A 21,987-nucleotide genomic window follows, 5' to 3' on the forward strand; every position below is an offset into this window, starting at 1 on the left:
AGATCTTTTCTTCAATTGATCAAAATAATTTTGAATCCTGTCTTGGATGAGATGAAGAAAGGAAGAGTAAAGGGGTCCAATGAGACACAGGGGAAAGGTCAGTATAGAACAACCGTCCCCTGCCTAGAAATTTTTGGATAGGATATTGTCAGTGAATGATTAAAAAAACAGTCTAGCCATAAGTAAACTGGTCAGAGATTGTCTTAATCAACAATATCTACGTATCTTGTGTTTTTGTTTCAGTACAGTCATCAAGACTGTTCATTAAGTATTTCTCAGTTTGTGTGGTGAGTATCAGCCTGTGTAAATGGGAGGGAACATCCTTGCAAAGGAACAAAGCAGAAGTCACCACAGTGATTTCTGGCATTCTGTCTACTTTGAAAACATCTCTCCTCAGCAGAGAACTCTTGTGTACTTTTTTGCCCTGTTCCTCCTCCTATATGCAGGAGGTGCTCCTACTCTGAAAGATGAAAGCCTTCTGTCTACTCCTTCCAATGTTGCAGTTAATTTCCATTTTAACAAAACTTTAAGACTGCATCAGACATCTCTCTAGGAGATGGATGCAACTATATTAAATATAAATTCAAGTACCTAAAATATGTCCTTGTTTCTTCTGTATACTTAATGAAGTAGGCTTGGTATCTGAAAGACTGTATTTCAGTTTTTCATCTGCAATACAAATTGCAGAGCAAAAGCTTTTCATTTTTAAGCTGAAAACAAATCCAGTCTAAAAGAGAAGTTCTTGCTGCAATAAGCTGTGATTAAAACCAAGCTGATGAATATTATCTCACAGGATGTATCTTTCTCTAATATCCTTTGTCTGTTACAGTCATTAATACAAAGTCTAGCTATAGAGAACTTGTAGGTAAGGCTGGCAATTAGTTTCAATTGTACATGTATTTCCAAATTGTAGGTGTTACAGTGCTTTCCATAAATGAAGTGATTGTTGTCAAAATTGTTAATGGGAAAAATTGTTCAAAACTCTCAAAATCAGATGTTGAGAGGTGCAAAGAGATAGAGCCTTATCAGGACCTGAACGCAGGCACTTTTGGGCTACAGGCCATATCTCCGGTTACATCTTGTCTTCAGTTTTCTGTACCATGTCCTGTACCTGGTAGAATTCTGTGAAAGATATTTGAATGCCTTGGAAGTCATTAAGTGATAAAAGATTGTTAAATAACTCCTTACATTAGTCTGTACAAACACAATAGGAAAGCAAGGCTTATGTTAAATGCTATAGATACGGAAGCTGTGATAGCATGAGACACGTGCTAGAGGCATTTGGAAAGATGTTGGAACAGTGAAATATTTTCATTTCTGCAAATATATGTGAGTCAGCCACAAGTGGCAAGACAGAGGGAAATGGGTTGCAGCTTGGGAGCTGCAGACTTGTAACAAGAGCAAACCTTGGATGAGGTTGCCCAGAGAGGCTGTAGGCTCTCAGTCTTTGGAGATTTTAAAGACCCGGCTGGACAAAGCGACGCCTAATCTGATCTAGTCTTGCTGATAGCCCTGCCTCAAGCAGGAGTGTTCAGAAACATTTGCAAATCACTCATCATATCTGAAGTACGCTCAAAAGAGATGGAATAAATCACGGTCCTAAATAGATCCTGGAAGATAACTAGGGGCCAGAACAGTGACTTGTGCATAACAAGCAATTTTGACCAGCTGAACCCCATTCCCTGCCTGGATTAAGATTTTAGAAATTTTTTGGTTTTTAAAAATGTGAGGTTGCTTTGTATCCCTGTATCGGATAGTAGGTTTCTTACGAGCGATTTGCCAGAAGTATTATCTGTTTATTCATTCCCGTTTTTTTATGTAAAGGAACGTAGACTACTGCATTGGTTGAACTCCACTTTGTACAGGAAAGTGCCTAGAGCGAGTGAGGTAAGCTAGATTGGATGCTAGTTAGCGCATTGCTCACCACAAATGGTGGGGCGTGCAGAGGCTGTTCATTGTGGCTCACTATGGAGGCAACTGTATGCAATATACTATACTACAATTATGTACTGTGGCACTCAGCAGGAAAAAGCAGATAAATCATCATATAAATCAGTCAAGCTTTCTGGGAATAAAATATAAAACACACCCAGCTTCTGGAGTATTAGTAATATGGTGTCAGCTTCCCTCACAGTGAGCGCGTAACACATTTTAAGTGCATTTTATCAGCACATTTACTGCCGTTTTGATGCTAGTGACCTTCACACAGTTTTCCTCATGAAGTCAAAGAAGACACTGTGCACTCATGAGCGAAACAACAATGTGGAAGGGAGGGTTAATAGCAGTATGCAACCTCAGCAAAACACAATGGAATTGGTGAAGTAAAGGAACATTCATCTCTCTCCAAACTGTTCATGGAAACATGTGACATGTAATAATTCAGTTCTGCTGCCTATGAGATGGCACTCAGGCGATTGGAACTTACCAGAAAAATGCAGGTCACTGTCTTCTCTTATTTTATGAGAAAAAAGCAGTGAGGGCATATTTCCGAAGCCATATGTTGCCCTGGGTGCTTCGTGGATGGCATTGTTAGAATGTTACAATGCCTAGATCTTGTCATTGATAACAAAAGTACCAAATCCCATGGCAGTAAAATCCAATTTGTGCAGTTATAACCACAATTTAATACATGGGCCAACTAGGTAGGAAGAGCTAAACACAAGTATTGCTTCTTCTGCCCTTGTGGATCAGCTTAGCTTGATCTGTCATCCTCTGTTTATTTATTCCCTAAAGGAAATCCCAGGTGACATATAAATGTAGCATCTCTGTGTGTAGATGAAAGGGAAAACATTTTCAAGCTAGGTGCACCAGTATGTTTAAGACATCAAACAGACGTGTGTCTAATGAATAAGGTGTGTGTATATAATTGGTGAAACTGTGTACAGTAAAGGAATATGTATGGATACCTTCTTGAACCAAATATGCATGCATGCACATATTCATGGTATATGTAAATCTGGTGATCATTTAGTCAAGAGAAACCTTGATCATCTGGCAGTCTCTGAGGAGCAGCCGTATGATATGTAAGTATGTAAAGAAATTAAAATAAAGCTTCTTTGAGTGATAGATTGAATCTTCCACTGGAAAAATAGTACCCAGACTTTTCAAAGAACTTGGGAAGGGATGACTCCTGCCCTGAGGAGAGCAAAATTAAAGTGAGGGACACAAGAAACCAAGATGACATAAAAGAATGAATGATGCTATCAGTTCTCTTACAGTCTTTACATCAGAGGGATTATGAATAATGAGCTATCCTACTGAGCTCTATAGACTTACTATTTTGTCTCAGACAGAACTAGGACCTGTATTATTTTCAGAGAGAATTCTACCTAGAAATGTCTTGGGCCTAAAGGCCGCACAGGGTAAATGCCAAATCCCAGATGCATGCCATTGAGCAGTAAAATGGTTATCAGTGTTTCAAGTGCTCATAATTGAGCTGTTTCAGAAGATGATATATTTGCTTCTCTTTAACATTGCTGCTTGAACTTGTCTGAACTAAACCTCAGCATTACAGCAGTGCATTGGATATGTTTCTGAGAGATAGGATTCTAACACCAAAGTCCATTTGCTGAAAAAAAGTTCACATTTCCTTTTAAAATAAAATCTTCAGAGAGAGAAACTGAATGTATGGATTCTTTTCTTGTGTCCAAGCAAAAACTCAACTGCAACAGAACAGTCTTTACCCTTTCTGTTACAATTTCAAGAAGTTATACACTTTGTTCCTAAGTAGTGCTTTCCAAACCCCAGTATGCAAAACATAGCTTAATATTAAAGCCAAATCATAGATGGAAAACGTAAGTATAGTATTTTGTTGATTTACACATGACCACACACCAACTGAGCTGCCAAGCCAGGATTAGAGTCAAGTACCCTTTTGACTCCCATTTCCATAACTGTGCATTTAGAAAACATTTCTTTCTGCATTAGAAAACTTTTTTGAAATTTTTATGTCAGCTAATTTTAATGTTACTGGCCAATGCTGAATCTTTATTTTAGTTTACAAGCATTTGATATGCTTAGATCTTTTATACCTTCGCTATTTGATTACTGCTAAGGCTGATGTTAACATACTTCTCAATATGACATTCACAGAACTCGTGGTTAATGGTCCTGACCCAAATTGCTTAAAAATCCTATTCCCCTTTGTTCAATATATTGGTTTCAAGATAATTTTGAAGACTGGTCAAAGCCACAAATCTTGAGATTTTCCTAAATTGTAGGAAATCTGGCTGCTGGGTTTTGATTCATGTCCATTATAGGGATAGGTTCAAACACGGAGGTTGGGATCTTCTTGTCTTTTGCCAATATTTTGGTCTGGACTACTGGAAAATGTTTTGTTCTAATGTCAGGACAGCTCTATAAATTCATACTGATAAAATGCTGCATACACATGTGGCCAATGCCCTTATCAATACAAATCTCTGATCTGTGTGCATGGCTGACACTTCAGCTCTAGCTCCAGAGCCTTAATCTGCTTCTGAAATCAGTTCTGTGTCAGGAGTAACATGCTGCCATGGTGATAAACTGTGAGCTCCCCTGTCTGAAATGTTAATCACCCCCTGGTTTCTGGCAAATTTATGCTTTTCTGCAGAGTGCCAATTACAGTGAGGTAGAGCAGATCATATAAAAGCTTAGGTATATAGTCAGTCTTTGGCCTTAGGCATGAATAATTAGGATGAACAATAGCAATCATTAATATAGTAAATTGTCTCTGTGTATGCATCTTCATATTCAGGAAATATTCCTGAAGTTAACAGGATTGTCCTGAAAATAGTACCTGAAAATGCAAAGCCTGTGTTTGCATTTCCCAGAAGTGATGCCCCTGATTTTCCATGTGCCTCATTTTGGATAAGCTTATCATAACTGTGACAAACACATGAAAGGCACGTTCAGTGGGAGCTCAGTCCAGCCACAGTGTGCAAACATGCGCTCTTCTTATTAGGTTGTCTAGTTTTTGCAGCCTGTTATTCCACTGCTTACTGTTGATACAGGTAAAGTTTCACTGCTGGGCTTTATGATCACGTTATCCTTCTTACTGAAATAGCAACTGAGTAAACTGGATTTCCAGAGTGTCTGCCCCTGCCACTTGCTATTTGGCAGGCTGGTTGATTATTGAGAAATATGAGGCAAAGGACTCTCTTCTTCATAAGGGCTGATCACATTGCTTTCAGAGCATGTATGGGAGCTGTTTGTGTACCAGTTATCTAATGGTAAATAAAAAAGTGGGTAAATCTGTCTGCTCAGTTTTCTAGGCAGGGCAGCAAAAAGAGGGTAAACTTTATACTGCCCAAATTAGAAGCTGTTAAACATCACCTACTTGTGTTGAAACCTCCCTGCCCCACCGTATGTACTCACTTCCCATGCCTAACTGAAAAATGAGATCAAAAGAGACATACAAATACACGTGTGGATGTTATTTTAAAAAGCAGGCTCTGACTGCTTGGTTCTAGGTAAGAGCCTCTGGGAGTTCTAATTAAAACTTGTAATTGCTGATTCCTCATTCTCTGTTCAGACTAGTGGACACTCTGACATTTGAGTTGTTTTAAAAGACTTTATACAGATATAATAATGAAAAGCCCTAATAACATTTCACAAGAGGAGAAAATGAGGCCAGCAAACTTATTTATACTTGTGACCTAATTAGTGATGTGAGCTGTCACCCCATATAAAGAATTTGTACACTGCTACGAAGAAAAATAATTCAGTCACACAGGGAATATGTAGAGGTGCTCTCTGCAAGCCACTCTTCAAGGTGGGCTGGGCAATGGGCAGCCAGCAAGGACAGATTTTGGTAGAGAATTCTCAAGCTGGTTAAGAAACAGTAAATATTTAAAGCTGTTTTATTCATAAAGGGCTGAAGTACAGAAATTTGCTTGTCTTTCACTTGCAGTAGATGTATAAGTGCTAAGTGCCAGCAACTTTCTGACACTGCCTTCCCTCGTTTATCTGTGGCATCTAAAACGTGCACCCTCTGTCCAGAACTCTTCCTGGCAATGAATCAACCTTGGTGTGAGTCCACACTTAACAATGAATCCACACTGCCAAAGTAAGAAGATAGATTTGCCCTTTCTATTAGAAAACCCTTTAGAAGTCTCAACTCATATGAATACTTCTTGTTTTTATGGTAGCATTTCTCTTGAGAGATAATTGAATAAGCATTGAATAAGTTTCCCATAGGCCAATATTCTGTCAAATTATCTGTTGTAACATAGTTTACATTTGTTTTGTACACAGATCCACTCTTGTATCACAGACAGTACTCGGTAACCTGGCAGAGATGTTTTAAGACTTTAGTTTAGTAGTGAACAGTGCTATACATAGTCCAAGTCCTATTTTACTGTAATGGATATGCAGACACAGAGAACAAAAACCTCTTGTCCTTCCTTACACGTTTCTGCTTTATGCTAGCTCTCCCAGTCCCAGCACAATCAGAAACGCAAGTGAAATTATCATCTCTGCATGCATTGCCTTCACAAACTAAGCTTCCTCATTAGGGTATTTTCCTCCCCGTATGTGTCCCAGTGCCCTCCTGTGTCGCTGCCCTCACCCTCCAGGCATCAAGCACACACGCAACACTCAAACACAGATCTGAATTTACCTTAAAAATACTGATCCAAAACTCTCTGTAGGGCTGACTGAAGGGTCATTACTTGACTTTCGGAAGCTGTTCTGACTTTCAAAATGAAAAACGGAGTCCTCCAAGGAACTCCTTTTTCTCATCATTTTAATGGAGTTAACTGCAGAGTTAAATAAGTTCAGCTCTAAAGCGAGCTTTCAAAAGCACAGCCTCTCACTCCTATAGGAAACGCATTCTTGGTGTGACGCCAGCTCAGACTGGTTATGTAAATTAGTTAATAAGTAACACTGACATGACATCATAAGGTAGTTTTCCTTTTATCCACAGTGCTTCATAGGCTTATTTTGAAACAGCTCTCGTCAATTCTAGGTGCAATATGTCAAGAATTGAATAAAGAATACTAATTAAAAGAATACTAAAAAACAAGAATACTAATTCAACTAATGTTTCATTGGCAGGTTAGCTCCAGAAATGGTAACATTCCCTGTCATAAATTCTACTTTGTGAATCACCTACCTGTCTCTAATTATCCAGGTTTGAAAAACATAATTGCTTATCTTTTAGAAGCGACTGTATCCAACCCTTTCGACATGTTGAAATTACTATATTGCACTTCCGCATTAACAAATTTGTGCACATGCATGCATGTAGCTGCTATAAAAGAAAGTCATTGCAATTCAGCTTAAATACAGATAATCATTAAATTCTCAAATTATCACAAACCAAAACCAGTCTGCCTAATCATTTTTTTTCTCGTAGGAAATGGCAAACATTAACTGCAAACTTGTAGTTTTCTGTTTGTTGAAGATGACTATAAAGATTAGGTTAGTCAAGAAAATTGTATGCAGTGTTTCTTTAAACTTTAAGTCCTTCTGTAATGCTGAATTAACAGCCCAAGCCCTCCAGAAATTCTCTTAAACTTTAGTTAGGGTCTGCATGGTAGTAAGGGTTTGTCAGTGAGGCTGAACAAACTTCTGGAACGTAGCTCTCTCTTTCTATTCTCAGCATCTATAAATAGATTCTGAAACAACACATATGCATTGGACTGTTCTCATGTTTTACTGGTCAGCTCACAGAAATCTAGTCTTTCTGCCCAGTTTGTTCTCTGATTTCTTTGCATGATTAAAAAGTGGTCTTTCCTTTTTTAAATAGAGAATTTATTTTGTGGTCAGTATTAAGCAAACTGTAATGAAATCTATAAATGACAGAAATAACAGAGGAAAAATAGCAACTATTAAAATACAAGATTAGCATCAATGGCAAGAAGCAAAGGTCAGACAAGACAGCACATTTCCTTGGAAGTGGAAATTCCAAATAAATATGAGACGTCTTGGAAGAGGGAAGGCAAAAAAGGAATGAAATACACACTCGTGATCCTCTTAGATATTCTCTATGAAATGGAACACATTAAACCAACTGTATTTAGTGGCATTGTTTAAACAGATTGAAAACTGTATTGGACTTCTTGCTTTCCCTGAGCTAAATTTTCTCAGTTAACGCCTCTTTCCAGAACAGTGTACAACTTTATTTCCAGCCATCTAGGCCTTTTTGTTATTCAGATTCTGCTTGATCGTAGAATAAAAACACAAGGCTGGCTGGCTATGCGGTATCTCTGTACTTTAGTCCTCCGCTTAGAAAGCAAACAAACAGAAATATAACCTTCAACAAATACAGCAGAATAAAGCTATTCTCCTCCTCTAGCGACAAGGAGAATTGGCCTTGGCTCTGTTGCTTTGTTCACATCTACCCACTTTTGATAGGGAAGTCTTTATTCTTTTGAAAGAAACAAACATCTTTAAAACCGATTAGAAAGCTTCTGTGACGTTCTGAACTCAAAAGCCATTAATATTAACCTTTATCTTTGAAAACAATCTGCTTCTATAGTAAAATGTAATGAAAACCTTTTATGAAAAGTCCGAATGGCAGCTGTGTTTCACCTGAACATTAAAGAGCAAGTACAGAGAGAGGGCAATTGACTTTTTTTCCCCGAAAGGGTAATTGCAGGAACGTTTTCACTGCGTAGCAACCATGACATGATTTCCTTCTTTCAAGTTTGCACATTCTTTCTGATGTCCACAGAAGAGTTAGTTTCTCTTGGAGAGCACCATGGCTCTCCTCAAACTGGTGCTTTCCACCATATACTAACTCAGGGCGAGTGTATGCTTTCCAGCCTGCAATAAAAAGGCCTCCTGATTCACCCAAGCTACTGCTATGGGTACCACATCAGGTGCTTAGCTGATGAGCTAAATGCTGTTGCGGCCACACAGCGGGTATTACTGAGTAAGCTGAGTTGGAACTAGCTCGGGCACGGCTACATTAACTTTGTGGCAGGGACGCTGGAGTTACGTGGCCAAGCAAAACAGTCTCGCGGGATGGTGGCTTGAGGGTCTTACCGCCTCTCCTTACTAAGAGCGCTCACATTTGTTGAGTGTTGCAGCAGCAACTGCTTGCATGGGTGGAAAGAAGGAAAGCAGGCCGTCAGAATGCAGCTCTCATGGGAGCTTAAGTGATAACTGTGATGCTGTTATAGGTCCGAGAAATGGAGCTTTCCTCTCCTTATTGGACTCAGACAAACTGCGTTTAATACTGTTTTCCAGTGGCTCTGTACAACTGTGGTCAGGAGGTGTTTTGGAGATTGTTCAGGAGCTGGAGGAGATGGTAGTTTGCAGTTAGCCCACATGGGCTCATCTGATGATGCCTGCACAAGGGATATGACTTGAACTCATGCCATTTTTATTGGAAGCGCATCTCTGCTGTCTGATGGACCCAGGGATTGCCCTTTTTTGGTGCAAGTATTTGCAAACCTCGTCGTTTGTAAGCACTGTGCAAATTTTTATGGCAGTCAATCTCTGTCTTTTCGATTCCTAGTATCCATAAAAATTTCCAGTGAAGGTTTAGATCCCTATAGAAATATCACATCTACAGACTTGTGATAGACACAGTACTTCTTTCTTCTTAGTCTCTTGCTTCAGATCTCTTAGCATTAGTTAATGGACACCAATTTTGTCAGTGTATCTTCTCAGTCTGATGCAGTGGATCAGGTGTGGGGAGAAGTTGATACTCCTGCTGGTGTAGCTATCTGCTGTACACAGACTGCTCCCCAGAGAGTTGTTCATCGCGTTCTGAAGAAATTGGTAATGTGACATCAGGGCCTCAGCTCTGCGGCTTGTGGCCCTGAAAACGTTCTCCAACTCTGTCTCTTGCTGCCCTGTGTCATGAAAACAGCCTCTTCCCCTTCACTTTTTGCTTCTCTTCCTCTGCTCACTTTTCTTCAACTCCATATGCCTCCTTGGCCATGTGTATCCTTGTTTTTCTCAATTATCAAAGTATGCCCTTTAATTATGACCTTTGTCACTGACACTCAGTTATCGCTTACCTGCTAGGCTGTATCTTGTTGAGTCTAGCACTGTTGCAATTGTTTCTGATAGACAGACAGGGGAAAAAAGTAGTTGGTGTCCTTGAACCGCACACAATTTTATTCTCAGTCTGCACAGCCAACACTGAAAGGTAACAATTCTGTCTTAAACAAATTATAATTCTCTTTTCTTTTCTTATCCTCATGTCTCTAGCGAATTTTTTTCAAAGTGAGTTATTCCTGTAAAAGAAATGGTGGTTTATTTTTACTTTTTCAATGCCCAAAGTATTTCTTCTGGGGAAAGAGATACAGGGAAATATGTTAGCAATGGCACTTGTATTGCACCCGTTGTAAGTTCCCGTGTCTTATTAAATGATCTCATGTACCAGATAGGAAGAAAAAGTGATGAATTCCAGGTATTCAGAATGAGGGCTTTCATTTATGCTGAGGAAGCCTTTGTGCCTTGTGACATGTTACTGATAAGAAACTGGATAAAGATTACAAGTTACAGTGATGGTAAAGGGAGTCTTTATAACATATACATAAATTTATATATATGAAAAATAAAAGAAAAGGTACAGAGATGGCTGGGAGTATTTTCTCAGCAAAACATTCAGTTTTATTACCATCCAAGAATGCATCAAAATTAAATCAACAATAAACCAGCTGTTGTATTCAGGGCAGAATGTCATACCAGTGATTTGGAATGGTAGTGAATGCTTTTATGTACACTCTTGTAACAGTTTACATCTTGGCTGAAGTGTAGCCACAAAACCCTATAGATTTTATAATAAAGAGCAGGAGAAGTGGGTGTTTCATCAGTTCATACTGCATCTCAGGATTTACAGGGCTATAAGAGTATGGAATAAGAGTCTGCATAATTAGTCTGTAATGATCCCTAGAATAGTGGGGAAAAAGCCTACACCTATCTAATAGCCTGAGGCACTGAAGCCTTGCTTCATTGGTTTGGCTCCCATCATCTTTGTTTTCTATGATATATAAAAAAGGATCTGCTCTGATTCAGAGCTGACGTTGTCCTTACTGGTTAGGACTGCCTCCAGTTCTTGTTTTCTTTTCTTTCCTTTTGCTGCCTGGACCAAGCCTGTGCAAGAAGTAGTCAGTTTGCTCTGGTTTGCACATTGCAAAAGTGCACCTTTCTTGTTTCCACAGATAAAATCCAGCAACATGTGGATCAGATCTACCTCACTGTTAAATTGATTGAGATGTTCCTAGATAACTATTTCACGTCTCTTCAGTTCCTGTTTCTAATCTTATGTCTCTTGTTTTTGCGGTTGAGCTAGTGTTTGATCTCTTCAGCCCTATGCTTAGTCCACAACAGTGAGATGTAGTGAGTCTGTACACAGTGAGTTGTGCCTATTTCTGCATAAACTTACACTAATACTTTAGTGAGCATGTAGGAAGCTACAAGCAGATATTTGGGATTGCTGTGGCTCTTTCTGTGCTGCTGTAAATGCTGGATGAAAGCCAGACTGGAAGAATCACAAGCAAGGGAGAAACTTATTTACTGAGCAAGGAGACAGAAAACTCCATGCACCAGCCACGTGCCCTGATAGAAGTAGGTGAAAAGGTGGCATACGAGAATGACACCCAGAGGCGCATAAGAAGGGACTGAACGACTGTGATATCATGACTTTTGAGGAAGTCTGTGACTATTTTTCACTTCATTAATCTTGTTACATGAGCGTGCACTTAAAGCTACCTCCTTTCTGCTCTCTAGTACAGTGGCCACCTTGGTAGATGCTGTTGTGCTCACTCCAGCTTGTGAATGCTGACCTGCCCTTGAGAGCGTCCTCAGGCTCACTCAGCCTCTGGAGCTGCATAGAGCTGACGTACCCACTTGGAGTACTCAGGCAGAGCCGCGCTTTGGAGCATCTACCTCCAGGCAGGAAAGAGTGTTTCTTTCTTTCTTTCTTTTTTTTTTTTTTAAAAAAAACAACACCCAATGAATTTGGAAGAAAGTCAGGTGGGTGGAGAAGACAGTCTGATGAGATGTGGTTACACAAGGCAACACTAAATTGAGAAAGAGCTAGGGAAGAGGAGGTTTTGTAAAGTTTTCTTGTAAAGTTAGGAGCTATCAAAGTCTGTGGAAAATTCCACCTACAGCTTTAGTGCCTGTGCACAGGGGACTGATAAAGAAACAGAAGACAAAAAGTGCGAGAGTTGGTTGCCCCGTGAGGGACTTTGTTGATAATAACAAAAAATACATCTTCCCTTTGATCAAAGGGCTCTTGCTAATCACAAGCCTGAGTGGCTTGGGTGAGAATGAGAGTATAGATTCTGCTTCTGTGGTGGTAAACAAGAGAATATTGGCATGTGAAGAAAATAGGCTACTAGTACCTGATTTTTTGCAGGGTGCTGTCTATGTGGGTGAATGGCTTATAGTCTGCTTCACCGATGTGTGGAGGATGTGCTTTAAAAAAAAGAAGTAATTCAGTTCCGTAAATAGCTGCATGTTTCACTCTTTGAGTGATGTCTACAGGCTTGCATTATTATCAGTCCAAGCATTAAGAAAATGTGAATTTTTTCTTTCCTCTGAGTACTGTAAGAAGATGACTTAGAAAAAAATAATCACGATCTGTGATGAGTTTACCAAGGTCACGTTTTCAAACTTTCTTCTGTAACTGTGGGAATTACAGCTAGGGCCTGGAATAAACTCTTGCTGGAAATGGGAAGTGGTAATATTTTAGCAACCTGGTGGTTGCTGATGTGCAAGGCAGCAATAAGTTCAATAAGCGGTATCTCAAAATGTTTCAAATTTCTGCTTAACTGTAGTACTGTTATCTTCTCCTAGGTGAACTCCTGCTAGCTGTCTTTTATCTAGACCCCCTGCTTTATCAAATGCTTTAGTTGGTAAATAAGGTACTGGTTTGCACAGTGTATAATACCATTGTCGATGGTGTGCAGTGACACCTCCCTCGAGGGCTGCCTGGACAGGCATGACCGCAGGCTTTACTGCACGAGATGTGAAATTCCAGGGATGCTCATCTAGTGCAGCAGCATCAGGGAGATGCATGAGCCAGTAATAACCTGTGGGATGTGCAGTGGGACGATGACGGGTAATATAGTTGTCAGTGACACAGCAACAAGGTGATAATAGGAATAAAACTCCAACAAGGCTAGCTGTGATACGGTAGTGCAGCAAACTGTTGGAATGGATTGGGCATTCGGCACTATACAAAACTGCTGGAGTGAACAAAAGCTTCAATATCAGGCTCATAATGAGATCTCTGTCAGACAACCATGTGCTGCAACAGTGAACTTAATTTGTGGATAGGAAGCATGGAAAAAACTCAATTAATAGAAAAACTGTCTTTCCTGCCCTGATCAATAAACACAGTCTGAATGAATCATGGATTTGATTGCCTTGGTTCTCACAGCAAGTGGTTAGAGTAGCACATGAGGAAGGCAAACAGGTCCAGGAACTTAAAGGGCTTCAAACATGTTTTTCTGTTCTTTGTAAGAAATGTAGCAACTTACTGCTCTGTTGCCTAGTGGCTCTGATAAGAATACAGGCCTGATTATTACATCCCCTTTCTACCTCTTACCATATATTTTTATTGTGTTTAACACAAACAATAGGAGGAAGAATCCGGGAGACAGATTTAATCTTACGTGATTGCACAGTAGAGTGCTTCCTGAGAAGAGAAATAAAAAATATGTTTTTTAAAAAGTTGATTAATTTTGTTTTCCTTTGGAATGTCTTTTCAGCAATAAAGTTAAGTTCCTACATGTGTAAAGATCTATTTTAATCTGCTATCTTTCTCTGTGCAACTGTGTTAAAAGCAAATCTTTTTTGCTAAAGTATCACAATTGGAAGGAGCCTCATCAGGGCAAAAGGGGAGCTAAGTTTTAGATGTGGCTCTCTTCCCTCGAAGATTATATTATGTTTAGCTATATACAAAATTTAAATTACATAAGCCTGGGGTCCTTTTTTCTTGAGGGTGAAAGAAGAACATAGAAATCATATTATTTGGAGGTACAGATAATTACGGTAGTAACCTTCATGTTTTGTTTGCAAATAGGATGCTTTTTGTTTGGTTTTGCTTTTGTTGTTCCCCTTGATTTCCTGACCGCCCTTCTTTCCCAAACCCTCTCAGGTGTCCTGGGTGAGTAGCTGTAGATACATTTCCTGCCTACAGCATTAGTTGCTGTATCTGCCGAGTGGCCTGACTCCCACTCTCTCTCCTGTCACCCCTTCTTGCTTTCCAGTACAGTCCCAATAATGAAAGTTAGCGCTTGCGGCTGTGCATTCGTGAGAGGGAGCACGCAGGTGCATGCCTCTGGGGTTGCCTCTCTCCCAGGTGAAGCAGGCGGCGAGGCACCTGATGAGGAACACAGGTGGGATGAGTTGGCCTCTATAATCTCAGCTGCAGTGAGGGAGTCCCTCTGCTGCTGGGGGGCTCTGTGCCTGCTCAGCAGATGAGGCTGTACCTGCGTACGAGGAGGAGGGAGGCTGTGGTGCTCTCCAGGAAGTGGGTGAGGTGCTGGTCTAGCTGCGGAGGAGGGTAGAATGGAAACCAGTTATGAGCTGCCTCAGTGTTGGATGAGTTTGGGTATCCTTGCTGGGCATACTTGCTGAGGGTGATTTGAGAATTGTGTGTTTAATTTATAGCCCGGTAACAAATCTTGATGGATAAAAGTTAAACACGGTGATACCTGCTTTTAGCAGGCTGACTGCTGGAGTGGAATCTGAAACCCTTGGTGTAGAGATATAGGTTCCCTGCGTTGTACTTGGGTAGCGTTAGGTACCTCAAGATGGATTGCCAGCGCAGTGATGAGAGAGGTGTCTAAAATACTGTACTGTGTGACTGCATCTACCTTAAAGATAAGTTAAGTCCTATTCCTCAGAATCAACCATACCATTTTCTTGCTGTGAGACAAGAACCTCAAATGCAAACTGTTAATGCTGAGATTTTGATGTTGGCACCAAGTGTACTGGTGAGCTGTTTATTTACAATAAGAAGTCTGAAGCACATATTTAGTTGTCTGTCTTTCTTTCTGCTCACCCTCTCTCTTTGCAAGTTCTCATTTATTTGTACTACAGTAGTCAATCCAGGCGAGGGCCTTGTTCTGCTAGAGCTTAATGTAATCATCATATTAAAAAACAAACAAACATAAAAACCCACCTCTTTGGAAGCAGATGCTATATTCTAGACAAGATGCAGCAGACAAATGAGGAAGCAGATAAGGGGAGAGATCTTGTATGGTGGAAGAGCAGATGTGCATGGTGTGGGTGTTGTTTTTCTGTTCTTAATTTCTTTGTCTGGAGCTAGTAGGTGTATGTTTTTTGGCCTAAGGAGAAGGATTTATAAAATACATTTCAATGAAATGCACCAGTATTTACCATTTAAGAGAATTTGCACCACTTCAGCTCCTTAAAGTGATCAGAATTATGCAATGTTAGGTTATAACAATACAGCTTCATTAGCTTAAAATACCTGTGTTTTAATGAGGAACTTAAATGTTGTACAAACAGCAGTTAATGAAGTTAATGCCACCCTTTCGAGAGCTGAATAACACTAGCTGCTTTTACAATTGGGTTAAGTGAAACTTGAAGACTTGAGGGTGTTTGGGGACGGTTAAAGGAACTTGGTTGACTTTGATCTAGTCTCTGTTACCAATTAATGCTGGGAGTTTGAATGTGCTGTTCAGACTGCCCACATCACTTGAGTGAGGTGGGGAGGAAGGCTTTCAAAACTTCTGCTGCTCATCTTGAACTGAGGGGGTCCCTGCTGCTTCACATGAATTGCATACGCTCCCTTTTGACTCAGTTTGCAGTAGATGGCATTGCTAAGAGGAGCTGAACCATGGTAATTTTGATCCATTCACTTCTGCACAAAGCCCTGAGGGGATGGTGACTGGGATTAGGTTTTTAACAATGTGCTTTACACAAGTCTATTTTAATCTTTTCCTGACAATTTTTCCTAGTGCTTTGCAAGGTGATTACACTAAGACATAAAATAGATAAATTTAATACAAGTGTTGACAACTTGCAAAATAAATTTTTAAAATATCTCAAATGTTAATCACATTTGAAATATTAATGTATATGTTTGAAAATAAAACTACACTACAAGCATTTTGTACTTGCCAGTGATTACATATTTTACAATATAAAATCAGATGATATTTCAGCATAGAGCATTATTCTCAAAGAAAAACATGTTTTGCAATGAACAAAATGTAAGAAGCTAGCTAGTGAACTAAAAGCGTAAGAATTGCAAATAAGTTGTTATATGTCTAGAACCATTTTTTAGGCGTAAACCTCAGTGTGGATTTGTAGGTCAGTTCGTTATGCCAAGGTATCAAATTGTTATTCGTAATACCATAGTACTCCATGGGAACAAAGTTTGCTTGTGCTAAAACAGGAGAAATAATCCATGGTTCCAGCAAAACTGGAAGCGATGCTGCCAGGCATCTTAACATCTATTTTTAACTTTCTAATGTTATTTTTAACTACTAGTGATCTTATGATAATTAATATTACCTATTAATCTGCTTCCCAAGTGATCTAATTCTGCAGTAGATACTATGACTTGTGCTAAGGAGGGGGGGAAAAAAAAGGTAAAAAAGTGCTCCTCCTATATGTACTCTGCATATATAATAGTGGTTTTATCTACAGAGTGCCTGATTAACAGTGTATAGAAAGCAAGCACTGGATTTGATCTGTGCCTAACACATGCTGAGCCTAACTTCTTTTCTCCTCTTCAGCCTTGTGTCTGAGCTCTCACTTAAAAAGCAGGGAACGTGGACTGTGTGCAACTGGTGTCCTCGATTCTTTTCTTCTGATTTTTATTTAGGTATTTGGCAATAAAGCACACGTCTCCTAAATTCTGCTGAAAGTATTCCTGATTAAAACTCAGTTGTCTGGTCATGACTGTTATCTTTCCTGATGCTCTCGGCTACGTTTTATTGGCTTAGTGCTTTCCCTGCTCTTCTCCCTCCCCCTCTTTCAGCAAAGTTTCCATATACCTCTGTCCGCTGTTCCTCCTCTTGTGGTCCTGTCTTTATGTCACTTCTTTTTCTTGGACAAAGTACTACCTTTTATGTTTCAACCACCACCTTTATACCAAATTTTTCTGACAACAGCCTAGTTTGTTTGTCTTCTCTTCTTTCTTTTTTCATCTGTTCACGGCAGCGGCTGCATTTTCCAGTCAGTGCCTGTGTGTGCGTCTCCCCAGGTGGTACGTGAGGGCTGAGACTATTACTTTGGAATGAGGCCATCCGGAAAACACAGTTTTTCTTTTTGTGTGCAGTGAACTTGTGACATTTATCGGTGTATAAACTGGGAAGAGTTCAGAACACAACAGGTCGAGTTCTGCTACCTACAATGTAAATCACCTTCTATCACCTACAGCCCGAACTGTATTTTCTGTGTAAATTACTTTCAAGAACAGTAAAAATTACTTAAAACTCTGCATTAGTAACATAGGAGCCTCGTGGTAGGACTGAGTATTCACTTGAATAACAGATTGTCACTAGAGTGACCTGAGCCTTGAATTATTTTAATAGGAACAACAGTTTTTTAAAAAAAGATCCCCCCCAAGGTTCTAATAGTAGGATGAAGTTTAGTTTTCTGATCTAATATCTCAAAGGAAACGTGCAAGTGATGGAGCCAGCACTGCTCGCAGAGGAGTGGTAAGGAGAAAGCCGATAAAACAGTTCGTGTAAAGCTTCATCCTCTTCCTTTGTCCAGAAAAAGCCTCTCCCCCCGCCCCCCCCCCCCCCCGCGAATGTTTTCCTTGCTGACGTCCAGCTAAACGTATCCTGAACCTACGGCAGAGCAGCGCCACCTAGTGGCTCCCGGCGGGCTGGGGGGGCACCCAGCCCTGCTGCTGCTGCTGCTGCAGCCGCCACTGCCCCGCTCCCCGCTCCCTGCGGCGGCAGCCGGCAGCGGTGCTGAGCTGCGATAAATAAAAGGGACAAAATCCTGTGGTCAGTAGTGCAGAAATCTTGCGTGTGAATTTTCTACACCTCAGGATGAGTAGCAGATAGTTCAGCGTTTTTAGTAGTCCATCTGTTTTTGTCCTAAAAAACTCTTTTGATAACACTTCAGTTTCAGACCATCCTTTAAAAATATTCCCCGTTTGCAAACGCACTGCTTTAGGATCTTCCTGATTACCTCTGCAGTGAACATACAGGTGTAGCTCGTCTGTGATGGTCCTCCTTCCAAAGAAAACTTCTACTGTTCCATCAGTCCTCCAGACTCTTATAAAATGATGAATAGACTTTCTTTATTTCTCTAAGAAGAGAAATTAAAGCTGCTCAAAGAGCTTGGGCCAAGAATGATGGTGGAAATGAGAAAGCGCTGACCTGAAAGCAGCCTAATGTCAAAACGGGTGCTTAAGAACTTACTTGTTGTGAGTTCTTTGCTAGTTTTGATGCGACATGGTGGAAAGAAGAGGCCGCAAATAGAAACGTCACAAATTTGTTTCTTCTATAGCAATAGTATATTTATTATGCTGTATTCTGGTGTTGTCTGTGCTGGTGACAATACTGCATTTCCTACATCTGGGGTTGCTGAATAATTACGGAGCAGAACATGCGTCCGCCTGGAATGAGCCCTGCGTGAGTCCCTGCTGCCTCAGCTGCTGCTCTGTGTGTAACGTGGATGCTTGTGGTTTCTTAACCATAAGAGCAGTTATAAAAGTTATGGTAAATGAATCGCACATTGTAGACTGTGGTGAATGGTGAGTGACTTCTACGAATTAATAGCTTGAATCTTCAAAACAGGAAAAAAAATGGGGAAGAAACATTTGGGCTAGTGGTTAATTGAGAAGGCTAGTGAGCTGTCACACTGCTCTGTGCTCTGCATTAGCTTTGTGAGCTGCAGGTTGTGTTTTTTTATTTATTTACTTTTTTAAAATGGCCTTCCAAGAGGGTATTTGTTACCATCCAATTCCTTCAGTTCATGTGCAAGAGCTTTAAGATATCAAGTGTTTGGTGTACAGTATTAAATCACATATCTGAAATGAATTGTGGAGGGTTACAAGTATCTGATCCTAACTGTGAAATGCAAGAGTTGAATATGTCCATAAATGAAGGGGGGTGGGAGGGAAATATAATCAAAGGAGGTTTAGCTCTGGAATCTGAATTGTTTCTGCGTATGCCAGGAGGTTTGTGCGTGATTGCAAACCCTTGGTGATTACTGTGTAATCCACAGCTCTGCTCTCTGGAATACACTCGTTACAACGATGAGCACTAATTCAGACTGTCTATTGTACAGCACAAGCTTGCAGACAGACTAATGCAGTAATCTGTGGATCAAATTTGGTGTGAAAGTTGTTGCCAAGCTTGTGGTTGGAGAGGGGCCCATTGATAATGCTTTACTATGACTGCAGAGAAACGTGAACAGGGTGCAGAACGTACTTTAACTGAGAGATCTCTGGGAATAGTTTAGTAATCTTCTGACTTCTGTCTCTTTTTTTCCTGTAGAGAGATGCCTAATAATTGCTGACCTGTTCAACATGTAATATCCATCTTACCTTTCTTTGTATCCACAGACACACCCATTCTGGATATTACTTCCTACCTGCTTCCCCTCAGTATTAAGAGGTAGGAGTTTGATAGTGGTAGAGTATATCTACTGACTGGATGTCTGGCTATAAACCTGGGTGAGAATAACCATATTCCCTTGGAAAAGTTGAGCTTGCACAGCTAAATGCAGCTCCAGTTGGAGCTGGAGACATAGGAGAGACGGCACGGTCCTGAAGCTGATGTAGAATTGTACGTGATGCTGGTTGGTATGCGCCAGGAGGGCTGGCCGTGGCATCTCTGGAATGACTTGTGGAACTGAGTTCTTCAGTCTCAAAAATTCAGGACAAACGTGCACTGGAATTATTTATGGGGGGGGGGGGAAGCCTGTGTGAATTACTGTTTGGGATTTTGTGTATTTAAAGGACCCCCACTCCAACTTCTTTCAGCATCTTTGAAGCAAAAGTCTCTGAAGCATTCTGTGTAAATTAAACTCTTTTAACAGGGGAGGGATAGCAGAGGGAGCAGGAATAGCAACTTTACAGTGAAATATGTTGAAGTGTTTTAGTTCACTTAGGTCTAACTGTTTATGAATTCCTGGCTTTTGAAGACTTCTGCAGTGCTTAACTTCTCCTGATTTGGGAAGATTGAATTTTTCTGCCCAGGGTCTTCTCTAACTAGTGAGTAGCTCGGCCTATTGCATACAGGTAGCTGTACAGTCCATATGTTGTCTCCTCTAGTTAGGAAGGCAGGGCTATAGATAGCTAGAGTTACTGACCCCTGTATTTTTATTGTATATATATTAAGAAATGGAAGCCTTCTGGGCTTGTGCAACAGTACTACATACGCTGTAATAAGGATTCGATGTGCTGGAGCTCTATTTTGTCATATGCACTAAACTTCCTGGTTCAGTTATACAGATACGGGATCAAACATCACTGTAGGGGCATTAAATGTGCCTTGCCATTCTTCCTTCTGCCTCCTCCCCAGCAAGGCACTTGAGGCTGCAAGAAACTGTTGCATACTTTAATAATCTAGACTTTAGTGTATTCCCCCTCTGTCAAACCAAATTCTTGTAGGTTTCCTTCTCTATCCAACTGTTAACAGGCTGTGTTGGAAAGAATAATGTGGTGGGAAAATGGTATCTTGAAATGTCTTAAAAAAAAATTGACATAAGTGCTGTACTGCAGAAGAAAAATGTACATGTATGTCAGTGAATCATAACAGCAATTTGGATCAGTAAAATGGAGCATTTTTCAGTCCTGAAACTATCTCTATGTAGTGTCCGTGGAGGAAGAAGAAGCTCTCAAATTAATCTGAAATGCCTCTGTGGACTCTTTTTTTAACTATCTAGCTGATGGAACAGATGTATGTGCATGATGCTCATCCTGGTTTATTTTGTGATTTAACTTGCTGTTAAGCATTATGTTGGGATATAAATAATGTATTTTGTTTGTCATGTGCTTAAAGGCCTATCTGAAATTCCTGGCTTGTACACTGGCTAAGCTTTAATAGCAAATTAATTTTCTGGCTGGATTACATTGAAAAAAGTGTATATTTAATACTTTTCTTCCTGAAAGCATGCACAGCACTTGCTTTCACAGCTGTTTGTTACAAGTGCCTGAGGGGGCTTAAAAAAACCCAAACTGTTCAGGTGTCAAAGTAAGTAAACGTGTACAGTTCTAATTAACTTGGTTCTTTAGGATTTCTCTTTTCCTGTTTGAGCTAGCCAATGCTACATGGGAAAACTCTGAAAGCAGCTTTTTAGTTGCAGGGGCTTGTAGTCCTTTCACAACTGAAGAAAGCAATATTTAGTGTTGTTTTCTTTTCCTGAGCAAAGCAGTTCTTCAGATATTTCTGTGCAGCAAATAACCTCTCATCTACTGCCTCTTTCATGGTTGTTATGGTAGCAGCTGGATGTGCCGGTGCATGTTAGGAGAGACTCGAGGAGGTTTTGATTTCATTGTGTGCTTGATTCTTATGCCACGCAGCCTTGGTGTGCGGAAAAGCAGAAGGGTGTCTGCGCGCTCCTGCAGCAAACAGCACCATTTGCAAGAGGGCACTCGTGCTTTGGTAGTGCTCGCCGTGGGGCTTGTTGAAGGGACTTCATCTGATAAATACAAAACTCTTTCCTCAGCTGGCTGTCAGTCGAACTGCAGGTACTTGTATGCTATTGGAAAACCGGCCTTTCACCTCCTCCCGAACCATGGCAAAATAAATCTGAAGAAATGTGCAGGTGGCAGTACAATCTCTGTGGCCTGTTATGAAGTTAGAGAAAGCTGCCAGTGGAGCATGTTTGTGTTTACTGCCTCTCAGAGGAACTTTGGCTGACTTATTAAATTCATGACGCCTTGCTTTCGCTCCAGAGTTCACACTAACCAATCTTTAAAAGGTTATAGAGACTGCTGATGAAACGGGCAAGGAGCGCAGCAGTGGAGCAGTCTGCCAGGACTGCATTGCCCTTATCGAGGGCGTGTGGCAAAGGCTGAACCGGGCCCCGTGTTGCCGTTTGCTTGGGGAGGGCACGCAACTGGAATGCGCGTCTGCCCCTTGAGGCTTC

The 21,987-nt window shown here is 40.5% G+C and overlaps 1 protein-coding gene across 2 annotated transcripts in view; it reads right to left on the minus strand.

Annotated features, from left to right (window-relative positions):
- LOC135323420 (GRAM domain-containing protein 2B-like) overlaps nt 1-6,801 on the minus strand; it is a 44,106-nt gene extending 37,305 nt beyond the window's left edge. For both annotated transcript variants that reach the window (XM_064500704.1, XM_064500702.1), the window contains exon 1: nt 6,599-6,801. In XM_064500704.1, coding sequence (XP_064356774.1) covers nt 6,599-6,723 — 125 coding nt within the window. In that variant the 5' untranslated portion in view covers nt 6,724-6,801. The remainder of the gene's footprint in view (nt 1-6,598) is intronic.
- Nucleotides 6,802-21,987: the final 15,186 nt, after the last annotated feature.

The sequence above is a fragment of the Dromaius novaehollandiae genome, chromosome W, assembly GCF_036370855.1.
Source record: "Dromaius novaehollandiae isolate bDroNov1 chromosome W, bDroNov1.hap1, whole genome shotgun sequence".
NCBI classification, from domain to species: Eukaryota; Metazoa; Chordata; class Aves; order Casuariiformes; family Dromaiidae; genus Dromaius; species Dromaius novaehollandiae.